The 19,905-nt window shown below is 48.5% G+C and overlaps 1 protein-coding gene across 2 annotated transcripts in view; it reads left to right on the top strand.

Annotated features, from left to right (window-relative positions):
* The window catches only part of GNB5 (G protein subunit beta 5), a 42,341-nt gene extending 27,381 nt beyond the window's left edge, over window positions 1-14,960 (top strand). For both annotated transcript variants that reach the window (XM_026518499.4, XM_044391043.3), the window contains exons 6-11: window positions 3,747-3,890; window positions 5,897-5,988; window positions 8,277-8,325; window positions 10,342-10,438; window positions 11,322-11,488; window positions 12,734-14,960. In XM_026518499.4, coding sequence (XP_026374284.1) covers window positions 3,747-3,890; window positions 5,897-5,988; window positions 8,277-8,325; window positions 10,342-10,438; window positions 11,322-11,488; window positions 12,734-12,745 — 561 coding nt within the window. In that variant the 3' untranslated portion in view covers window positions 12,746-14,960. The remainder of the gene's footprint in view (window positions 1-3,746; window positions 3,891-5,896; window positions 5,989-8,276; window positions 8,326-10,341; window positions 10,439-11,321; window positions 11,489-12,733) is intronic.
* Window positions 14,961-19,905: the final 4,945 nt, after the last annotated feature.

Genomic DNA, 19,905 nt, shown 5'->3' with positions numbered 1-19,905 from the left:
AGAGAGAATGGTAGTACATTCCTGTCTCATAAGGTCTTCCGAGGATTCGATGAGATGATTTATGTAAAATACTTAGTTCAGCCCCTGGTAAATATCAATAAATGTTAGGTTTGTGAGTCAGATGCACGGCCTGGTTTGGGTGCCTTAATGAACCTTAAGCTTCCTTCCATTTTGGTGATCAAGGATGGAAAAAGAAAAAGTCAAGAGGCTGACAGAATACTGTGGTGTTAAACCTACAAATTCCCTACATTCCAGAATAAACGACTGACTGCAAGTTAGAGGTTCTGTTTCGTGCATTTATTGGGTGAGTGTTTGGGTTGGTTTGTTTTTTAAAGATTTTATTTATTTATTTGACACAGAGAGAGACGGAGGGAGAGAGCAAGCACAAGCAGGGGGAATGGCAGGCAGGGGAGAAGCAGGCTCCAGGCTCCCCACTGAGCAAGGAGCCCGATGTGGGGCTCGACCTCAGGACCCTGGGATCATAACCTGAGGTGAGGGCAGCCGCTTAACTGACTGAGCCACCCGGGCACCCGAGCATTTGGTTTTTAAATTTAGTTTTTACTTATATCGTAATGAAGTTCACAAAAATATTTAAAGTATTTTAAAAATTTTTTTACTATTAAAAATTTACTGGGGCACCTGGGTGGTACAGTCGTTAAGCGTCTGCCTTCGGCTCAGGGCGTGATCCCGGTGTTCTGGGATCGAGCCCCACATCAGGCTCCTCCGCTGGGAGCCTGCTTCTTCCTCTCCCACTCCCCCTGCTTGTGTTCCCTCTCTCGCTGGCTGTCTCTGTCAAATAAATAAAATCTTTTTTAAAAAATTTGCTTACAACTTTTAAAAACTATTCATTTCTTTGATTAGAGAATATGGTGTGGAAAATTCGCCAATTAAAGAGCTAGGCCGAGGTAATTGTTTAAAGCAGATTGTTGGGATGTCCCCCCAAAAATGGGAGATTATTGGCCCTTGCAAGTGTTAGGACAGGAATGGGTGTGGGCCAGGAGAGATCGAAGGGAATTACAGCAGATTATAAAATATAAGTACCCAAATTAAGACCCAGTCCAAGTCTTGTGCATTCACAAGCTGCTTTTACCAGCCGAGGTCATCTTGTTGGGTGTACCAGGCCACTTGAAGGAAGCCAAGGATGGAGGGAGTCCCATGAACAGCGGCAGGAGCTTTGCAGCCTTGGAGATTCCCCAAATTTGAGAGCTGCCCCTGAGTGGGAGCTTTGAGGAGGGCCTTGGGGGCCACGCCCAAGAAGCCTAAGCTCTCTGGAACTCACCCAGCTCTTGCTCCAGGGAGGAGCTCCAAAGCGGCTTCTCCTAGCTGCAAGGAGAGTCTAGGCCTCCCCAGACTGCGTGGCAGGAAACTCCAAGATGGTGCAGCCGGCAGGGCACCAGGCCAGGCTGGGAGTAAATGCCCCTCCTTGCAGTGTGTCTCCCTCCTGCAGAGAAAAAGGAGATGCTTTGTAAGTGCTAGGCCCAGCACGTAAGAGAGAAGGGAAGAGAACAGGAAGGAAGGAGAGAAGAGGAAACCAGCAGCAGGAGGAATTTGGAGGAGCAGGGCAGTCGGTGGGTGCACGGAACGCTAGCAGTCCTTAAGCCTGGCGCTCGTTTCCTTTCCTCGGTAATCTCCACCCGCAGAGGGCCCTCTGTGTGGCAGTGACGCTGCAGAGCCGCTTCCTGCACTGTCTTATCACCTCATCCAGGCACTATGAGCGGCAGGAAGGTGGGGTGCAGGGAGGCTGTGCCATCTAGGGCTTAGCCCTTGTGGCTCCCCCAGCCCATGGCTTCTCAGGACAGGCTGCCCTGGGCTCTGCAGTCCAATCAGCTGGGTTCCAGAGGCTCGGAGCCCTGCCTCTCTGCTGCCTATTCCCAGCCCCACGAAGCTGTGCTCAGCCTGAGCCCAAGCCACACGTACACACGCACACACACACATACACACACACACCCACACCCGGCTGTGACCCTAACTCTACCCACCATGCTTTCCCCCAGGCACCGCAGGGTTCCCCTCACAAAGGTGGCCTTTGTACTTAGAAGTTTACAGAAGCTGCTTGAGGGGGCGCCTGGGTGGCTCAATCGTTAAGCGTCTGCCTTCGGCTCAGGGAGTGATCCCCGAATCCTGGGATCGAGCCCCGCATCGGGCTCCTCAGCTGGGAGTCTGCTTCTTCCTCTCCCACTCCCCCACTTCCCTCTCTCTCTGGCTGTGTCTCTCTCTGTCAAATAAGTAAATAAAATCTTAAAAAAAAAAAAAAAAAAAGAAGCTGCTTGAGGGTTGGCTGCACAGACCTTAGACACATTTTCCTAAAATCTGCCTTTGATCTTATCATCTCGCTTGGAAGCTTCCCACAGCTCAGTCTTGCCTGCAGGCTAAGTCCTCACACCTCTCGTTTTGCGCAGAGGTAGGCCTCCACCTGGCCAGCTCTCATTCAGCTTTGGAGAGGAGCTCAGATGTTGGAGAGTGGGTTTGCTGTCCCTCCCAGGGGCCTGCCTGGGTCTCAGCACTTCTCACTGTATTGTGACTCATCACCGTCTCGTCTGCCGAGATCCTCAGAAAAACTTGCTATGCAGCAAAACCTTCCTAGACCTCCTGCAGCTCGGGAGGACCCCAACCTGCCAGATCTCCATAGCATCTCACAATGAAGAAATCAGGGAAGGCTACTTGGAGGGTTTGGGGGGCCGGGCTGGGTGGTTTTAAGGTGGGTCTCTCAAGGCAGGAAACTGGCTACAACATCGCTAGTTTTGGATTGGTGAGCCCCGCAAGGGAAGGGTCTTGAGTCTGGGTGAGCAAGCTGTTAGTCTTGGTAAGTCAGTTGTTTCGTTGGTTCGCAGTCTGATCTTGCAGGAGCAGTACGTCCTGAGCAAGCTGCTAGATTGTTTTCGCTTGGTCTCAGTACCGCCTGACAGAGCACCAGAGAGTGTGCCTGGGCTCGGGATTGTTTAACACGGGGGCAGGGAACCCGGTTGGTGGCGGGTCCTACGGCCCGTTCTGTTCAACCGCACTCCAGGAGAGCAGAGACCGAGGCACCATCTTTGCACAAACCCTAATGAGTGCCTGTTAGCAGAGCACCTGGATGTCGTCAGCACCCAGCAGATGCTTGATGAATCTGTGAGGGCATGCGTGTGCCCTCTCAGGGGCCTTAGGCCATCTAGGGCACTGCCCTGCTCTGGGGACAGGCAGCCCCAGGGGCACGGGTCTCACAAAATGCTGCCTGACGGTGTCCAGTGCTGCTCCGGGCGGGGTGCAGTGATGAGCGTTGCTGTCAGCTGAGGGTTTGTGAGAACTGCGGGGTCTCGGGCCCCCACCCCGGATGCACTATGAGCAAGCAGCCCGGTGGCTGGGGAGCACGTTGAGATCTGAGAAGCGCTTGAAGTGTCTGGTCTGCTCGTGGGGACCACGCCAGTTCTGTTCCACACATGTTCGCAGAGCACTTCGTGCAGGACGCCAGGCAGGCCCAGGCCTCTGCAGAGACAGTGCGGAGGCCGGCTGGATTTCGTACTCCGGAGGAGGACAGGCGCATAAACACATCTCACGGACAGCGAGGGCGTCACAAAGGAGCTTTTTTTCCTTAGCACAGGAGAAATATTTCTGTGCTTGAATCCAGATATAGCGAGGCGTGCGTGTGTGTGTGTGTGTGTGTGTGTGTTCCAAGAGCCTCCTTTTCCCCGTTCAGCTTTAAGCATCCGAGTGACTCCCCCCACAGAGGTCACAATGACAGCAGTCTTCCTGCCCTTCTCTGTGGACAGATCCTGACAGCGAGCGGCGACGGGACGTGTGCCCTGTGGGACGTGGAGAGCGGGCAGCTGCTGCAGAGCTTCCATGGGCACGGGGCTGACGTGCTCTGCCTGGACCTGGCCCCCTCAGAAACGGGCAACACCTTCGTGTCTGGGGTAAACACCCGAGGAGAATCCCTCGCGGTCCTTGGTCTCCGTGGGAGGATTCTGTTGGCAATTCCTGTCATTTTTAGGGAGTAGATCGGACGTTTCTCTAGAAGGAATTGTCCTCAGCTCACTGTCGCGCCCCCGGCTCCCACAGCAGTGGCAGTGCGTGGTGGGCGGTTACAGTGGGGGGCTGTGAGGGTCTCCCATTCTGCCGCTGACATTCAGTCTACAGTGGGATCCAGAATGTTCTCCTCATGTGAATGCTGCAACTTGAGGTGCATATCTGCCACATTTAAAAATGTTATTCCTCAAATAAACAGCAGAGTCAGCATCTGAGAGCACTGGAGATGAGCCATAAAGGTACCAAGCCAGTCAGATGGCCGCTGAGGTGACACCGCGTTGTGGTGTGGTCAGGGCTTGGGGCTTGTGAGACACTTTCCTGCCTCACCCCTGCCGGTCGCCATCAACCCTCCCACCCCAGGGCACAGGGAACAGAGCATTTGAAGGCTCAGGGTCAGGCACACAAGGCCACGGTGGCACAGAGGAGCACTAGACTAGGGTCCCGGCTTTGCTATTTGACTGAATTTCCTCATCTGTAAGCTGGGCATAACGCACACCCGTACCCCCAGTCCCCCCGGATGTGACATGGAATATATTAGGTGGAAGAGTTGACGGTGTGTTACGCAGATGGCAGGGGCGAGTTTCTGTGGACAGCCAGGAGTAAGAATGGGGACTGAGCAGGCCGACCTGGCTCAGGTCCTGTCTCGCTTTCATCAGGAGAGAGGTGAGCGAGGGCGTGCTGGACACACCATCACGTGCTATCCGCAGCTGGAGGACGTCAGGGCCCTGGGCTCCGAGCTGCCTGCGTCTTGGAGCTGGGCATCAGGCGAGGACTCGGTGGCCTGTAATCAGCACGAACCCCATTTTTTCTTGGGGTATACCTTCCATCTGTGTGTGTTTCATTTCTGTGCCTTTCAATAACTGTATTTATCTCTCCTCAACTACACTGTCTTTTCAAATTGTTGACATCACTGTAGATCATATCGTCTCTTTCAGAGCACTAAACTCCATTTGGTTTAGTGTCCTCAGAAGATTCGAAGACACTCCTGATTGCTTTGTCCACGTTCTCATTAAAGATAATGAGAGCGCTGAACCCCCACACTGGGTATTTCTGAGATATCAGCTATGGTACTTCATCCCACTCCTTTCCCTGAGGTTGAAACCAGCAACTTGAACACCAACTTCAAGCTGTTGCTTCTTCTATTTGACCATTGAGAGTCTGCATTATACTATCGGAGCTTGATAACAGGATTGCTCGGCAGGAATGTGTCAAATGCTCCTAGATCCAGGAGAGTATAATGTAAAAACCTCGCGTTCATGATTCTCTGGGTCACGTTGGCAACCCAGAGAGAGGGGTTACAGGTGGTGAGGCAGAAGCCCAGGACGGTGACTCGCTGGAGGCCACAGCTAGAGCTGGAGCTGGCGAGGTGCTGGCTCCCAGCCGGCCCGCTGCAGGGGTGCAGGTGGCCCAGCAGCACCGGTGCTGAGAGCGCTGGTGTTCCCCCTTCGCTCACAGCTGTCCCATGCACCTGAGACAAAGCGGGGTGGACCCACCATGCACCCACGGTATGCCTGCCCTTCCCCGGGGCCTAGGGAGGCAGAGATGAAGAGGAGGGAGGAAGGGGAGGACAGAACAAAGAGACAAATGCCCAGAAGGAAAGTGAGGAGGCTCTGGAGGGTTTGCACCCACACTTGGAGAGATGCAAAAGAAGAAAACATGCTGAAGGGGACAGCTGGGTGCCTTCCCTTGCTCCCCCACACCCCAAGACATAGGCTCATCTTCTCAGGGCTTATTGGTTGAGGAAAGCACTCTTAGGTGAGGCTAGTCTCAGAAAAGCATGTTGTCAGCCATTTACCAATGGGAGGTAAACAGCTCTGTTACATAATGAGAACGCATGCCTGACTGTAGACAGGCCTTGCAATGGTCATAACTCTCGGTAACTTTGCATTCGTAGGGATGTGACAAGAAAGCCATGGTGTGGGACATGCGCTCCGGCCAGTGCGTGCAGGCCTTTGAAACACACGAATCTGACATCAACAGTGTCCGGTCAGTGAGTAGAATGTTCATGTAACTTCTCTGTTCTGCTGGTGATCCCTGGTGTGGGGTAATGCTTAGCCCAGGAACCACCTCCAGGCTCATTTTACTCGGCTTGAGAGAGGTCTCCCTGGCAAGAAAGGCTGACTTGTGGTAGCACCGAACAGCGCTCCAGATCTCTTGGAGATATTTAATTTAATGGCACTTAGAGTAATTGTTATTATCCTCCCTAAATAGAGTCAGTATTTCTCATTCATTTATTCGGCAAATATTTATTGAAATTTATATGCTAGACATTGTTCCAGGAACTTGTGAACAAGATAGACAAGGTCTCTACTTTCTTGCAGGAGATAAGACAAAACACAGTTAAATAAATGTACAATTTAATTTAAGATGGTGAGAAGTGCTATGTGAAAAGTAAAATAGGCAGATGGGAGGTTGGGTTATTGCTTAGAATGGTCAGGGAAGGCCTCTCTGAGAAAGTGATGTTTGAAAGAGCCAGGCTTGCAGAGAGAGCTAGGTTAAGATGAGATGTGGAGGGACCTAACCAAAGGCCAGTTTGGGGGGTGGCTGACGTGGTCTCTGTTTTGCCTTTAAGAGATCACTCTAGCTGCTATCTGGAGACTAGATTGTAGGGAAGCAAGAAGAGGAGTGTGATGGCCAATTAGAAAGTTGTGTGAGTTCAAGAAAGAGGTGACGATGGCTAAAACTAAAGAAGACGTTGTAGAGACAGAAATGTCCAGAATTGTGATGATTCTGAGATTTTACCCTAGCTGCGAGCTATCAAGTTAGGCTGCCACAGTTTTATGGATGCTGGTAGAAGGCACGAGACTCCTGGATTCGAGATGAAGGACGGTTTATTACTCCTAGCAATGGCAGGAGCCAGGGTATCAGCATTTTTGTGCTGGGGACCTGAGCCCCAATTCCACAGGGTGAAGTGGAGAGGGCCCAATGCACAGGCCAGAGGTTGCATTACAGGAGAAGAACCCTGAGCTCGGGAACCCAAACCTTTTACAAGGGGCAGTAAGCAGTGATCCATTTACTAAGACATAAGACTGAGGGAAGTGCAGGCAGGAGGCAGTTGTCGCACATGGATTCCAGAGCTCTGTTTTGGGATAGTTACACCTGAGATGCCTGTTATCCACCCAAGTGGAGATGTTGAGTAGGTAGCAGGATCTATGAACTGGTTCCCAAGAGAGAGGCGAGGAATTGACATGTAAATTTGGAAGACAGCATTTGAAATATAATCATCCAAGAATCTTCATTATACTTAGTGGGAAAGACACTAGACTTGTTCCCCTTAAAAGGAAGAACAAGATAACAGGGCTTATTTACATTAGTAATAGAAATGTTGATAAGACTTTGTAGGTCCTTGCCCTCAATTGTAGGATAGAGAAAAAGGGAAAAGGCTATTGCTTTTGGCAAATGTGCAGTAATTACCTAGAACATCAAAGGAAATTAACATAGATAGTAAAGTTGGTAAGATGCGGGATAGAATGTAAAGCCACAAAGATAAGTTAAACCCCTATATGTTCACTCTTTAAAATGCACATTCTCTCACCCATGTTGTTCCCCCTCCCCTGACCCCTCTTCCTCTCACATCCATCAGGTCTCAGTATGGACTCCCCTCTCCCCAGGAAGCCTGATTACCGAGAAGAGAATGAATGTAACAGTAATAAGCGTCATTTGTTGCATGTTTTTCATTTGGCACCATGTCAAGTTCTTTGCCTATATTATCTTGTTCGGTCTTTACAACAGGGAAAATGCATCATCATCCTCATTGCTTGTCAAATGAGGAAACTGAGGCTGGGCAAGGTAAAGTCCCTTGCCAGAGGAGGCCGTGGCCAGTGCAGAGATCTGCACAAGGCTTTGTATATGCGATTCTAGTGTCTGTGCAGATAATCCCTTTCTGATCCCGGAGCTGAGCCAAGTCCCAGGAATGTGGTGTGTGATCAATGGAAGCTACAGTTACAGGTGGCCTGCTCTGTGTTCAGTGCCTGGTGCGAATGCACACATGATGTCAGTTACTCGTCACCAACACTCTGTGAGGCCATTGTCACTGTCCTCCTGCTTACAGGGAAGAAAACATGAGGCCAGTGAGGCAGCCAGATCGGCCTCCCCTTCTGGGCTCTGTAAAGAGTGGTCCTTATGTCCCCAGCAGTAGGGATGCTGACTCCGATTCCACGGGCCCAGCCTGGGACAACCTTCCCAGGTGATTTCCAGATGATCCTGTCGGGCGTCCAGGATTGAGAGTCACCACTCTGAATTAAGTGCTTTCTGTCCACACTTTCCCTCTGCAGGTACTACCCGAGTGGGGATGCCTTTGCTTCAGGATCAGATGACGCTACGGTATGTTCCGTGTATCTAAGTTAGGAGAGCTTTTCTTATTCGAAGGAGAGATGCAGTGATTTAATTTCGTTATTCAAAATTAATGTTTTTCTGACTACCGGAGTAAAGTGAATGCATCGAGGCAAACTTGGGAAGGGGATTAAAGTATCTTAATCTCCCAACCCAAGTAAAGTCACAATTGGGTGAATTCCTTTCTGTCTTTTTTATTTTAAAACAAAATGCTTTATAATGTGCTTTTTTCACTTAGCAGTAGATTGTGAACATTGTCCTGTGCCGACGTAGCCAATCTACATTGTATTTTCTTAGTGGTTGAATAGTATTCCATGTTACGGACATGCTGTTATGTACTTAAGTAGTCGATTTTTGGACATTTAGGTTTTTCAAGTTTTTTTTCCTGTTAAGAAATACTGCTATAAGTAAATATTTTGGATACTTATTATTTCTCCTGTGTCTCATCTGCCTTTTCCTACACCTGCCCAGGCAGCCTAGGGAAAGTGGTTGGTCCAGGGTTTGCCAGAGGGAAGACAAATACCGAATTAATAAGATCTTTTTAAAAAATGAATATGTACAAATTCCATATGCCAAAAAACATATAGCGAAATATAAGGGCATACATCTACGAAAATGCCATCTATATGACAGACCGAATTGAAATCCTTTAGCTATGAAGGGGGTTGCCTCATCAATAAGATACCCACCCCAGTTTTAAAAAGAGTTCGATGAAATGTAGACTGTTGACAAAGTAGAAAATCCAAAATGGCGAATAAACACCTGAAAACGTTTTCAGACCACCCGTAATCCAGTAAATGCAAGTTGAAGTGATCAGCGCTCGTTCGGATTAGCAGTGAAATGCTACATTGTGGACGTGATGTGGTGCAAGGGCCTGGCGTGAGGCCCGTTGGTTCCACACTTCTGGAAAACAGTCTTGCCATATGAGCCGAGAGCTTTCAAAACATCCCTCCCCTTTGATCCAGTCATACTGTTTCTTGAAACAGTTTTACTCTGAGGATTCTGTTCCTTAACTATTCTGAGGAAAACATCAGAGATATGTATAAAGATTTTTACATAAGAATGGTCATCAAAGCATGGTGCACTGGGTGTTATACACAACTAATGAATCATCGAGCCTTACATCGGAAACCGGGGATGTACTGTATGGTGACTAACATAATATAATAAAAAATCATTAAAAAAAAAAAAGTATGCATACTCAAAAACATTAAGCTAAGTAAAAGAAGCCTGACACAAAAGGCCACATGTATGATTTTATTTATATGAAATGTCTGCTAAACAAATCTATAGAGATAGAAAGTACATTAGTGATCACTTTGAGCTAGGGAGTGAGTGTAAATGGGCAGTCTTTTCTTTCTGTGGTAATAAAATGATTTAAAGTGAAAAAAAAAGAATGGTCATCAAAATTTTATTTATAAAGGAGAAAAATTAGACACAATCCAAACTCCTAACAGGGTACGGTTAAACAGACTCAGTATATCCACACAAGGAATAGTCAACAACCAAGTTGGTCGTGTGTTTTTGAAGATTATTTAATGACATGAGAAAAATGCTCATAACCTGATAGTTATAGAAGTCATCATGAAATATCCACCCCATTTAAGTACACACATATAACGGAAATAAGACTGAAAGAAATAGCCCAGATGTTAGTAAATGCCTCTAGGATTTGGGGTGACTTTTATTTCCTTCTTTAGGTATTTCTGAGTTTTTCTGTATTTTCTACAATGAATATGTATTCTTTATCGGAAAAAAGGAGGGGTTTCATTTGTGGTTTTGTATCCCTCCAAAATCTTCTGTATTTTCTGTTTCTTTGAATTTCCACTGATTCATGCAGTTTAATAGGAATCGGGATTAAAGGAGAAAACAGGGTAGAAAACTAGAGGTATTTCCCTCATCCCCCAAACTACACAAGCCACCAGCACCTGCCTATAGCCCTGTGGTCCTCTCTTCACCAACCTGGAGCCAGAAATAAGTGTTTCTTTGTCTTCTTTGTCACCCCAGTGTCGCCTCTATGACCTCCGGGCAGACAGGGAGGTCGCCATCTATTCCAAAGAGAGTATCATATTTGGAGCATCCAGTGTGGACTTCTCCCTCAGTGGTAAGATTTTCTTTCGGAAACTTTCCCAGGACTGTAAATCGGGACCTAAATGAAACCCAGCTCTCCATCAAGCTTTCGCTCAGCTGAACTTCCCATGAGCCAATGCGTTAAGCAGTCTGCATTTGCCCTGGTTTTCCTTCACGACCCCCTTCATTTTATGGGGGATGAAGGCTGTCCCCCTGCTGCTGTTCTTCAAGACAACGAGGCAGGCAACTTCACTTCTGCAGGGCTGTTCCTTAGGCGTTTCCTCCTCAGCCTTCCAGTCTCCCCTTCGTCCCTGAAAAGGGACTTTTCCAGAGGTGCAGGGGGTGAAGCAAGAGCCCTTTCCCGATGCCTTGAGGCTCACGGCGCCTCTGTCCTCACTGCTGGGGAGGCTGCTAGTAACAGTTAAGGCAGCTCTGATAGGACCGGTTTCCCCAGACGCCGCCCCCCAGTCTAAATGCGTGCTTTTACACCGGCATGCTGCTACTTCTGCCTGCAACATCTCTTGCCTCCCTTCTCTGCCTGCGAACCCCTCCTCAGCCCTCAAGAGCCAGCTCCTACCACTTCCTGCGCAGTGCCCTCCCTGATCCCCCTTCCTCCGAGATCTCACAGCATTATACACACAGCTAAGCACTCCCATTGTCGCCCGTATTGCCTGTGCTACCACGTGTCCATTCACGTGTCTGCCTGCCCACCAGCACCGTCCACAAGGGGCAGTGACTGTGCTGTCTTCGCGGAGTCCTCAGGGCACAGCACAGTGCCTGGCACGAAGTGGACGCAAGATCGCTGTGGATTGAGTGAGTGAATGAGCAAGCGACTGCGTGATTGTGTGAGTGGAAGTCATGAAAAGAAAAACAGAAAGGGAAGAACTGGTTCAGTAACCATCATATCCTGCTTTGAGGTCGCCTGCTGTTTGCTGGATACAACGATTATACCATCAATGTCTGGGATGTCCTGAAGGGGTCCCGAGTCTCCATCCTGTTTGGACATGAAAACCGCGTTAGTACGCTCCGAGTTTCCCCTGATGGAACCGCTTTTTGCTCAGGATCATGGGATCATACCCTAAGAGTAAGAGAGACGTTCTTTTATGTTACTCTGTGTGTGAGAGGGGTGACTGGCTTTGTAAAGCAGAGGCTCAAGTAAGCCTGGGTCATGTCAGCCAGACAGAGCTCTAATTTCAGCTCTGTCTGTGGCCACAGAAGGGATGCGTTGCCCCGGAGAGGTCGTGAGTCCCCCATCAATGCAGGTGTTCGAGCATAGGTTAAACAACTGTGTGTCAGCACGTAATTGAGGGAGTAATGGGGCCGGGTATTCCAAACAGTCCCCTTTGATCCCGAAAGCAGGATTCTTCTGATTCTAGCCTTTGGCAAACTACAGGGTGCCAAGCTCACCTCCCAATAGTGGGGCATTTGTGGTGACACACCTTTGTGAGACCCACAGAGGGGCTTTGGGGAACCCGTGAAGCCCCTGAAATTATAGGTCACATTTCATGTGTCCATTTTTCTGGGGGAAAGCATCTTCATGGCTTTCATCAGATTCTCAAAGAGCTCTGTGACCTTGCCGGATGTTGGCTCTCCAGAAATACCTCCAAAATAGCCTGTCATACAGCAAAGCTAAGTTTCTTTCTTACCTCAGTGGGGACAGAGCACAAACTTGACAGGCTTAGTGGCGTCTCAGAAGGGGAAAACAGAGATGTTTATGAGGTGTGGGGAGGGGGTCTGGTTTAAGGCCAGATGGACGGATTTCATTAGGATTAGACAAATTTGTGGCACAATAGTTTTAAGATTGCTGGACACGTAGTTGGGGGAGGGAGAGGATTTGGAAGACAGTCTTGAAAAGTAACCGCTCATTTGTGATGCTTTGTGTAGGCCTAAGAAGTGAGTGTCTTTTCTAAAGAGAGTAGTTGAGTAGCCTGCTCTTAAGATAAATCAGGGATTTTTGTGAAGTTCCTGAAACAAACGACAAAGTTATCTGCGAGTTCATCTTCCAGGGCCAGAGTTGCCCAAATTAGCAAAGTCGCGTTCATGTGCTCCGGGAGGTGTGTGGGTGCACGTGGTGTGGTACGCAGCCTACGCGTCTCCAGCCCCTAGTAAGAAGGCCGCAGGTGCCCTGCAGACGGGGAAGCAGAGCCAGGACGAGGCAGGTCCGAAAAAACACCTCTGAGTTGCCACAAGTAAGGTCCAACACATATGCGTGCTTCATTTTGGATGGTGTGTGTGTGTGTGTGTGTGTGTGTAACCTTGATTTTATGTCTTTAAACTCAAGTTTCACAAGTCGTTAACTACTAACAGTGATCTGTTTGTGCCTTTGCAGGTCTGGGCTTAATCATCTCCTCACCAAGCATACAGAATTTGAAACCATCCGATGTAAAGAGATCTTTCTTCTAGAGGATCTGAGGGTTATTGCAACTTAGCTAAAAGGAGCGACTGCGCGGCTGCGAGGTCACTCGGCGTCCCCGATCTTACTGTTAAAACGTCCACCCCTGGAAAGATCCCGGTGCAGGCCTTCAGCCCTGGAACACCTTCAAGTACAGTGCTTTGCATTTTGACCACTTTTTAGAATGTACCCATTTTTAAGGTTATTCTAATTATACAGTCTCCACCCGTTCGGTTACCGATCGGATTCAGCATTTAATGTGTCCCCTAGTCCTTCCTTGAATCAAATTTGTTTTCAGAGCCCTTTAAAATCTGATTCTCCTCAGTGTGCCCCGTGTCTTCGAGAACTTTCCTCTACAAGTGCTGACCTTAACGGACTGCACGAGGCAGACCGCGTTGATCGGTCTGCGATAGAAGAAAATCCCAATTCCAAACGTCATTGCACACAAACCCTTTTTTAAAAATGTTTCTATCGTAGAAGTTTCTTTTTCAGTCTCGCGTTGTCTTTTTTCAGATCAAACATTTCCCTCTGTGTGGACTGTCATAAATGGAGGAGAGAGATGCATAAAGGGGACAGGATGTTTGATGTATGAAGTCTGTGATGATGGATCCCTTGGACAGGATATTTCCTGTCATTTGAGGGAAAAGCCGGATGCTGTTTGTGACACAAGTGCTTCTCAAAGCAACAAAACCTTTCTGTGTGGGAACACAAGACAGTAAACTTACTTAAAAACCTGCTGGTAGTATTAGGTGTATTGGAATTAGCAGTATCCACTCAGGATACTAAAGGTATCATAGTAGGTCATAGCCATATGAAGTATATTCATATTTATTGCATTGAAAAAGTAATTACATACACAAATTAGTTGACAGGTCCCAAGTGATAATGTCTTTGCTTCTCTTATAGTGAGAAAAAATAACACACAAAATACTTGTCTTTATTTGAAATTCAGCATTTCCTTCTGGAAGACACCAAGTGTTTTTGTTATAAGTTTTTCTTCTTTTTAAGGTGTTGAGGTTTATTCTTTGTTTTAGAAAACTCCTTGTTAAGATAGCATGCATTACTTAGAGAAATAGAAGGTCACCTCACGCACCAAAAATCATTCCCGGTTGAGGTCTGCCCTGTGGGTGGTCTAGGGTCCCGTGGTGCCCGAGTGCCCTGGGTCGTCCAGTCTCCTCTCTGGGCCCTGCTCCAGCCTGACCCCTCTCCTAGTCGTGGTTCTGGCCTTGCGGGCCCAGCCCCAGGCCCTGCTGCTCAGAGAGGCCCTCCAGAGCTGCCCCAGGGCACGGCCAGCGGACAGGTCTGGACCTGGCTGGCCTCCTGCAAACATGAAGACATGTGAGAGGCTCACCCTCAAAGCGACTTGTTCGGGTATCCTAATGGGCCAGTCAGTCAAAAAACAGCCAGGCTAGCTTTTCCATCAGTTCTTTTAAAGTAAATATGATGGTTAGATTCAGTCATTTGCCAAGCAAACATTTTACTGAGGGTCTTACTACACAGCATACCCTGGGGTAGAGAGAGAAATGTAAAAGGCCCCTGCTTGACTCCAAAGAGCCCTGAGGGAGGGTCGGAGTTGGTCCAAAGGGCCCATTTTTCAGCCACTGCTCTCCCCTTCCCCAGTGGATTCCACGCTGGGCAGGGACACAGGATCTCCCCAACTCCTGCCAGCTGCTGAAGGAGTCAGGCTGCAGAGTGCGTCACACGGGATTCCCCAGCTCCACTCCCAGAACATCCCAGAGTTGCTCCTGGTCTCCTTGTCGTTACGGTTCCCCTTCCCTCTCTCCTACAGACCCTTTAGTGTCTCTGCACTCTGACCTGGACCAACCAGAAGTGAAAGTGAACAGGACAGAGGAAAAGTCACCGAGACTAAAGGGAAGCAAATTCAAGGTTAGATGTCTGGAGAGGCAGAGAGCAACTTCCGTACATGTGCAAAAATGGTCCATAACTTTCCAATCCAAAAAGCTATGAAAATAAAACCTGTGAAGTATTCCCTAGAACACTCACTTATCCCCACTGTCAGTAAGCCACCTCCCCTGGAAGTATTTGATCTCATAGTGGGTGTTGTTTAGTATTTATCGATGAAACACTTGGTTTGAAATATGCTACACCATGTGGGGATGCCGGGGTAACTCCAGGTAATAAAGTGTATTTTGCATATTGAAAATAATGCTGAGTGGAGTTTTGTAATCGGTTTTCCTTTTTTTTAGAGGACTTGGGGGCAAACCTACCACCCCAGCTGTGGTGAACGGCCCACACGGACGCGCCCGCAGGTGTGCATAGCCAGAGAAGAGAAGGGTTAGGCAGGAAGGGGGGCCAGGTAAGGAGGGCTGCAGTGATGAGCATTTATGGGAAATACCTGTGAACTGAAATCGAGGCAGCTGCTTTGGAGTGGGCGGCCGGCCTTGCAGAAGTGAGGCCCAGCTGCCAGCCCTACTCTGGACTGAACCAGAGGCAGGCACTCCAGATCCACTTCCCTCACCTTCCCCAGATTATAAACGGCTTAAAGGCAGCAAAAGGTCATTAAGGTGTTTGTATCCCGGACTGTCACGGCTGCTTGGCTAGCCCACTATACCAGGACTCCACTGTAAGTTCGAGGGGGACAGCATGGTGACAAACGATGTGCACCTAGGTTCAGACCCAGCTGTACCCGGTACAGCATATATGATACCTGACTCTCTCAGCCTCAGTTCCCTCGCGTGTGAAAGGACAGCAGTGAAATATGGAAAGCACCTACCCCAGCCTTTGGCTCATCTTCAACAGGGGTTAGCTCCCTGCTCCCTCCATCTGTCCACCATCCCTCCCCTTCCTATTCTCTCCTCCTCCCTTCCCTCTCTTTCTCCCATGCCTACCCCCCCATCTCCTCCCATCCTCCCTCTTCCCCTTCCCTTGCTCGCTCTTCCCCTCAACCCACCCCCATATCCTCCCGCTCCTTAAGCAGCCCCCCACTCATGTATCCAATTAGTCATTATCATCAGTGAGAGATTCATCTGGGCCAGTGGTTCTCGAGGTGTTTGGTCTTAATGATCCCTCTACACTCTTAAAAATTATTGAGTTTTTTGGTTATGTGGGTTATACCTATCAGTATTCACCATATTAGAAAGTAAGGCTGAGGAAAATTGTAAAACCCCAGAATACAGAAGCGCACATTCCATTGGTGATGCTTTCCCCACATATCAGGAGCCTTTGGGTAACTCCTCAGAGGATTAGAGTCTTAAAGGACACACATACAAAGAAAGAGTCAGTATTATTATGTATTCAAAATAGTTTTGATCTTGGGGGACCCCCCCTGAAAGGGTCTCAGGGTTGGGACTCTACTTTGAAAACAGCTGATGGGGCTAATGAGCCCCTCTCAAGCACCACTGTGTGAGAACTCCCTGAGGGCATTAAGGCCCTTCCAGCAGCTTGGGAAAAAAGGGGGGTGGCGATGAGGGTCACTGAGGAGAGGAGCTGAAGGAGAGGCTCTCAGAAGAGGTTCCAGGGGGGCACAGAGAGGCAGTGGGAAAGGCTGGAGACCAGCTGGAGCCCGTAGACTGCTGAAAAGCTCTTCGGAGGAGGGCACTGGGGATCCTGGGGGTAAGCCCAGCAGGTAGGTTAGATTAACTGGGCTTGGAGCTGGGGCCCTGTTGCTGCCAGCTGGCTTCCTCCCAAGCCCCGGAGAGCTGGCTGAGCAGGGGTTTGTAGCGCTGCATCTCCCAGACTTGCCTGCTGAGAAAACCACTCAGGTCAACAGCAGGTTAAAAATACAGGGCCTGGGGGCACCTGGGTGGCTCGGTTGGTTAAGCGTCTGATGCTCGGTTTCCGCTCAGGTCGTGATCTCAGGGCCCTGGGATGGGGCCTCGCAGCAGCATCGGGCTTCCCGCTCAGTGGGGAGTCTGCTTGTCTCCCTTCTCTGTCAGCCCCTCCCCCAGCTTGTTCTCTCTCTCTCTTTCTCTCTCTCTCAAATCTTTAAAAAAAAAAAAATACAGGTGCTAAAAATATAGATACAGTTCCTGGAGATCTGGACTGGGCAGGACTGTGGTGGGCCAGAAATTCTGAGGAGGCAAGTTGGGGAAAAGCACTCAGTAAATCTTTTTGTCTCTCTGGATCCTTTGCAAGAACATGAGGCTAACCCACTCGCCTTCTCACCTGTGACAGGAGAGAATCGGGTCCCTCTTCAAGGCATAGCACAGACCCCTCATTCTCTAGAAGGGACGTGGCTGGAGCTAGGCTGGCCTTCAGGACTGGTCAGTCTCCACAAGGGGCTGACTCATGGCCATTTGTGGTGCAAAAAATGAAATGAGTTTGTTTGTGTCATTATAAAAAGGGTACTGACCCTCTAGTGAGGAGATGGGATCAGGAATGATGCTTTGTTCGTAGTTCAAAAATAACTATGAACAGCTAAATGTAAGTATGATATGAGCATTTACACAAAGATTGTGACAACAGAAAGTGCCTGTCTTTGAACCTAAGGTTATCTAACCAATACACCACTGGTGAACACTTGACCTTATCCTAAACCAGGAACCATGAAGCAGAAGTCAACCTATCTGTGCTCCCCAAAGATAGGTGGCTTCACACCCCTAGGTCTGTACTCAAGAAAAAAGCATGCCTACACAGAAACTTGAACACAGATGTGCATAGTAGCCAAATGGAACATCTCAAGCATTCAACAACAGATGAGCAAGGTGTGGTATATCCGAACAGTGGGATGTCATTTGGCAATAAAAAAAGGCATGGAGTACTGATGCATGCCACAACATGGGTGAACTTTGAGAACATTGTGCTGAGCGAAAAGAGCCAGACACAAAGGACTACACAGTATACGATTCCATGTATATGAAATATTCAGAATAGGCAAATCCACAGAGAGAGGAAGTAGTTTGGTGGTTACTTGGGGCTCGGGGTGGGATGAATCGTGAGGGACTGCCAGTGGGTACAGGATTTCCTTTGAGGTCATGGAATTAGAGAGTGGTGATGGCTGCACATTTATTTATCACAATAAAACTGCTAAATAGATATATATGGAAAAATAGCAGGTAGTCTGTAGGTATTTTCAGTATTTAAAAAACAAAACAAAGAAACCAGATAGGCAAGGCTCACCAAAATGTTACGTTTTGATTTTCAGTTAAAAGCGGGACAAGGGAGCATAATAACCCGGGTTAGTTCACTTATAATAAAAATTTCTCTGTAAAGAACTTTTCCTATGTGCCAGTCACTGTGCTAAGCACCTTGCGTACACCATCTCACATAATCCTTGTAACAGCTGGATGCTGCAGTTTATCACCTCCATTTGTTAGGTAGGGAAACTGAGGCTAGGAGAGTTGACTAACTTGCTCACGGTTGCACAGCTGCTAGGTAGCAGAGCCAGGATTTTAACCAAATCTAACTGCAAACCCTCCTTGCATCGTGTGGATCAAGAAATTCTGTGTAGAGGTTAATTTGTTCATTTGCTGTTTGGTTCAACTGATGAGTATTGGGAGTTAGCCAATGGCAGGGCCGGGGGATTCACCACTCACTACAGAACCACTCCAAATCTAAGAAAAAACTGTGCTTGTTGCTAAAATATAATGTTCAAAAAGGTAAAATCGTGACTCTCTGGCAAATAAAATATGAACATATATCGAAACATCTAACTCCATGAGGGAACCCATAAGATGTCAAAAACAGTTCGGATAGGAGCTCAATATACGGGGACTTTTACTCCCTTCTGATGAAATTCATGAGGCTCCCCATAAACGAATCACCGATGTTGGTAGCCAGGCACCCACCAGTACCAGCGGCCAGCTCAACCTCTGTAGGGAAAATTCCACTGTTGCCGTCTGCTCTCCCTGCTGCCACGGCCTCTTTGTTTGCGGGCCCATAGAGCAAGCACCGTGCTGGCTGGGCAAAGGAGCTCTCTGACATCCACAGAGCACAGAAGTTTGTCTCTGATTATTAAGAGTCTGCTCCTCATATTCACATGGGACGTGAATATCTTCAGTCTGCACCCATTCAGAGGGATCCAGCCACACACCTCTTTCCAAGATTTCCCTGTCACCAATCTTCCAGTCCTAGTCTTTTCAAGGCCCCGACCATCCAGCCAAACCATCAGCAACTGCCCAAGAATCGATGTAGAGAGGTACTCTGGCCATGTCTCACTCCAGACATAGGGACAGTCAAATATCTGGCTTGAATCTCTGCCCACAGGGAGGATTTTCCTCTACCAGTGTCTTCACCCCTTCACTCAGTCACCCCCGAGTGATTGAGTGGGGCTGTAATGCTCCAGTCTGTCCACTTGCACGTGGTACCAGCACATCATATGGACCCATCTGTAATCCAGGCTTGAGTTCTTCTCCCTCAGTTTATCAGAAATAATTCCTTGGAGGCCACAGGCATGGAATGAGGGAGGAGGCAAAGCAGTAAGAAGAATCGGTGTTGCAGGACTCTGAGCCACTTACTCATGTGATGTACTTGGACCTAATGGACCCGCCTGAGTTCAGTCTTATAAACGTTTCCTCTTGATGACAGATTGCTGCTGTGCACGGCCAACCTTATGTCTAGGTAGGTCAAACAACATCCACACAATGAGAGTTCAAGCTATACAGTCACCCGATATCGCATTAGCCATTCAGGCTCGACCTGGAGCGAGTCAGAGCCCGCTCCTTGAAAGGACGAGAGGCTCTGCAGAAGAGGACACAGATTTGCTTTGAAAACCAGAGGTCTGTGCTGGGATTGCCCCGTTGCGGTGTCCGTACAGGATCCCTATTTGACACTTCCCATAGCATTGGATCTGTTGCAGCATAAGACCCAGGTGGTAGAGCAGCTTGTACGACGGCCTGAATTCATTACAGAACCTTCTCTTGTTCCTCCCAATCCACCAGCCTGTAGATGGGTCGAATTCACACACTCATATGTGGTGTGTGTTGCCTCCAAAATTCAAACGGACCTCCCAAGTGTCTTGCCTCTTTTTTCTTGTCGGTGAAACAAGGGGCACCAACTCCTCTTTCACCCTGAGTGGGATATTTCAACATAATCCAGACCACTGCAACCCCCGGATTTTTAATGCTAATACCAATTCTGTGTCAGTCTGGGTCCAATCAGGAGAAAGAAGCCATAGAGTATCATGAACACAGAAAGGTTAATATAAGAAA

This window comes from Ursus arctos, unplaced genomic scaffold (genome assembly GCF_023065955.2).
Source record: "Ursus arctos isolate Adak ecotype North America unplaced genomic scaffold, UrsArc2.0 scaffold_36, whole genome shotgun sequence".
Classification (NCBI taxonomy): Eukaryota; Metazoa; Chordata; class Mammalia; order Carnivora; family Ursidae; genus Ursus; species Ursus arctos.
This window is presented reverse-complemented; position numbering and strand designations above follow the sequence as displayed.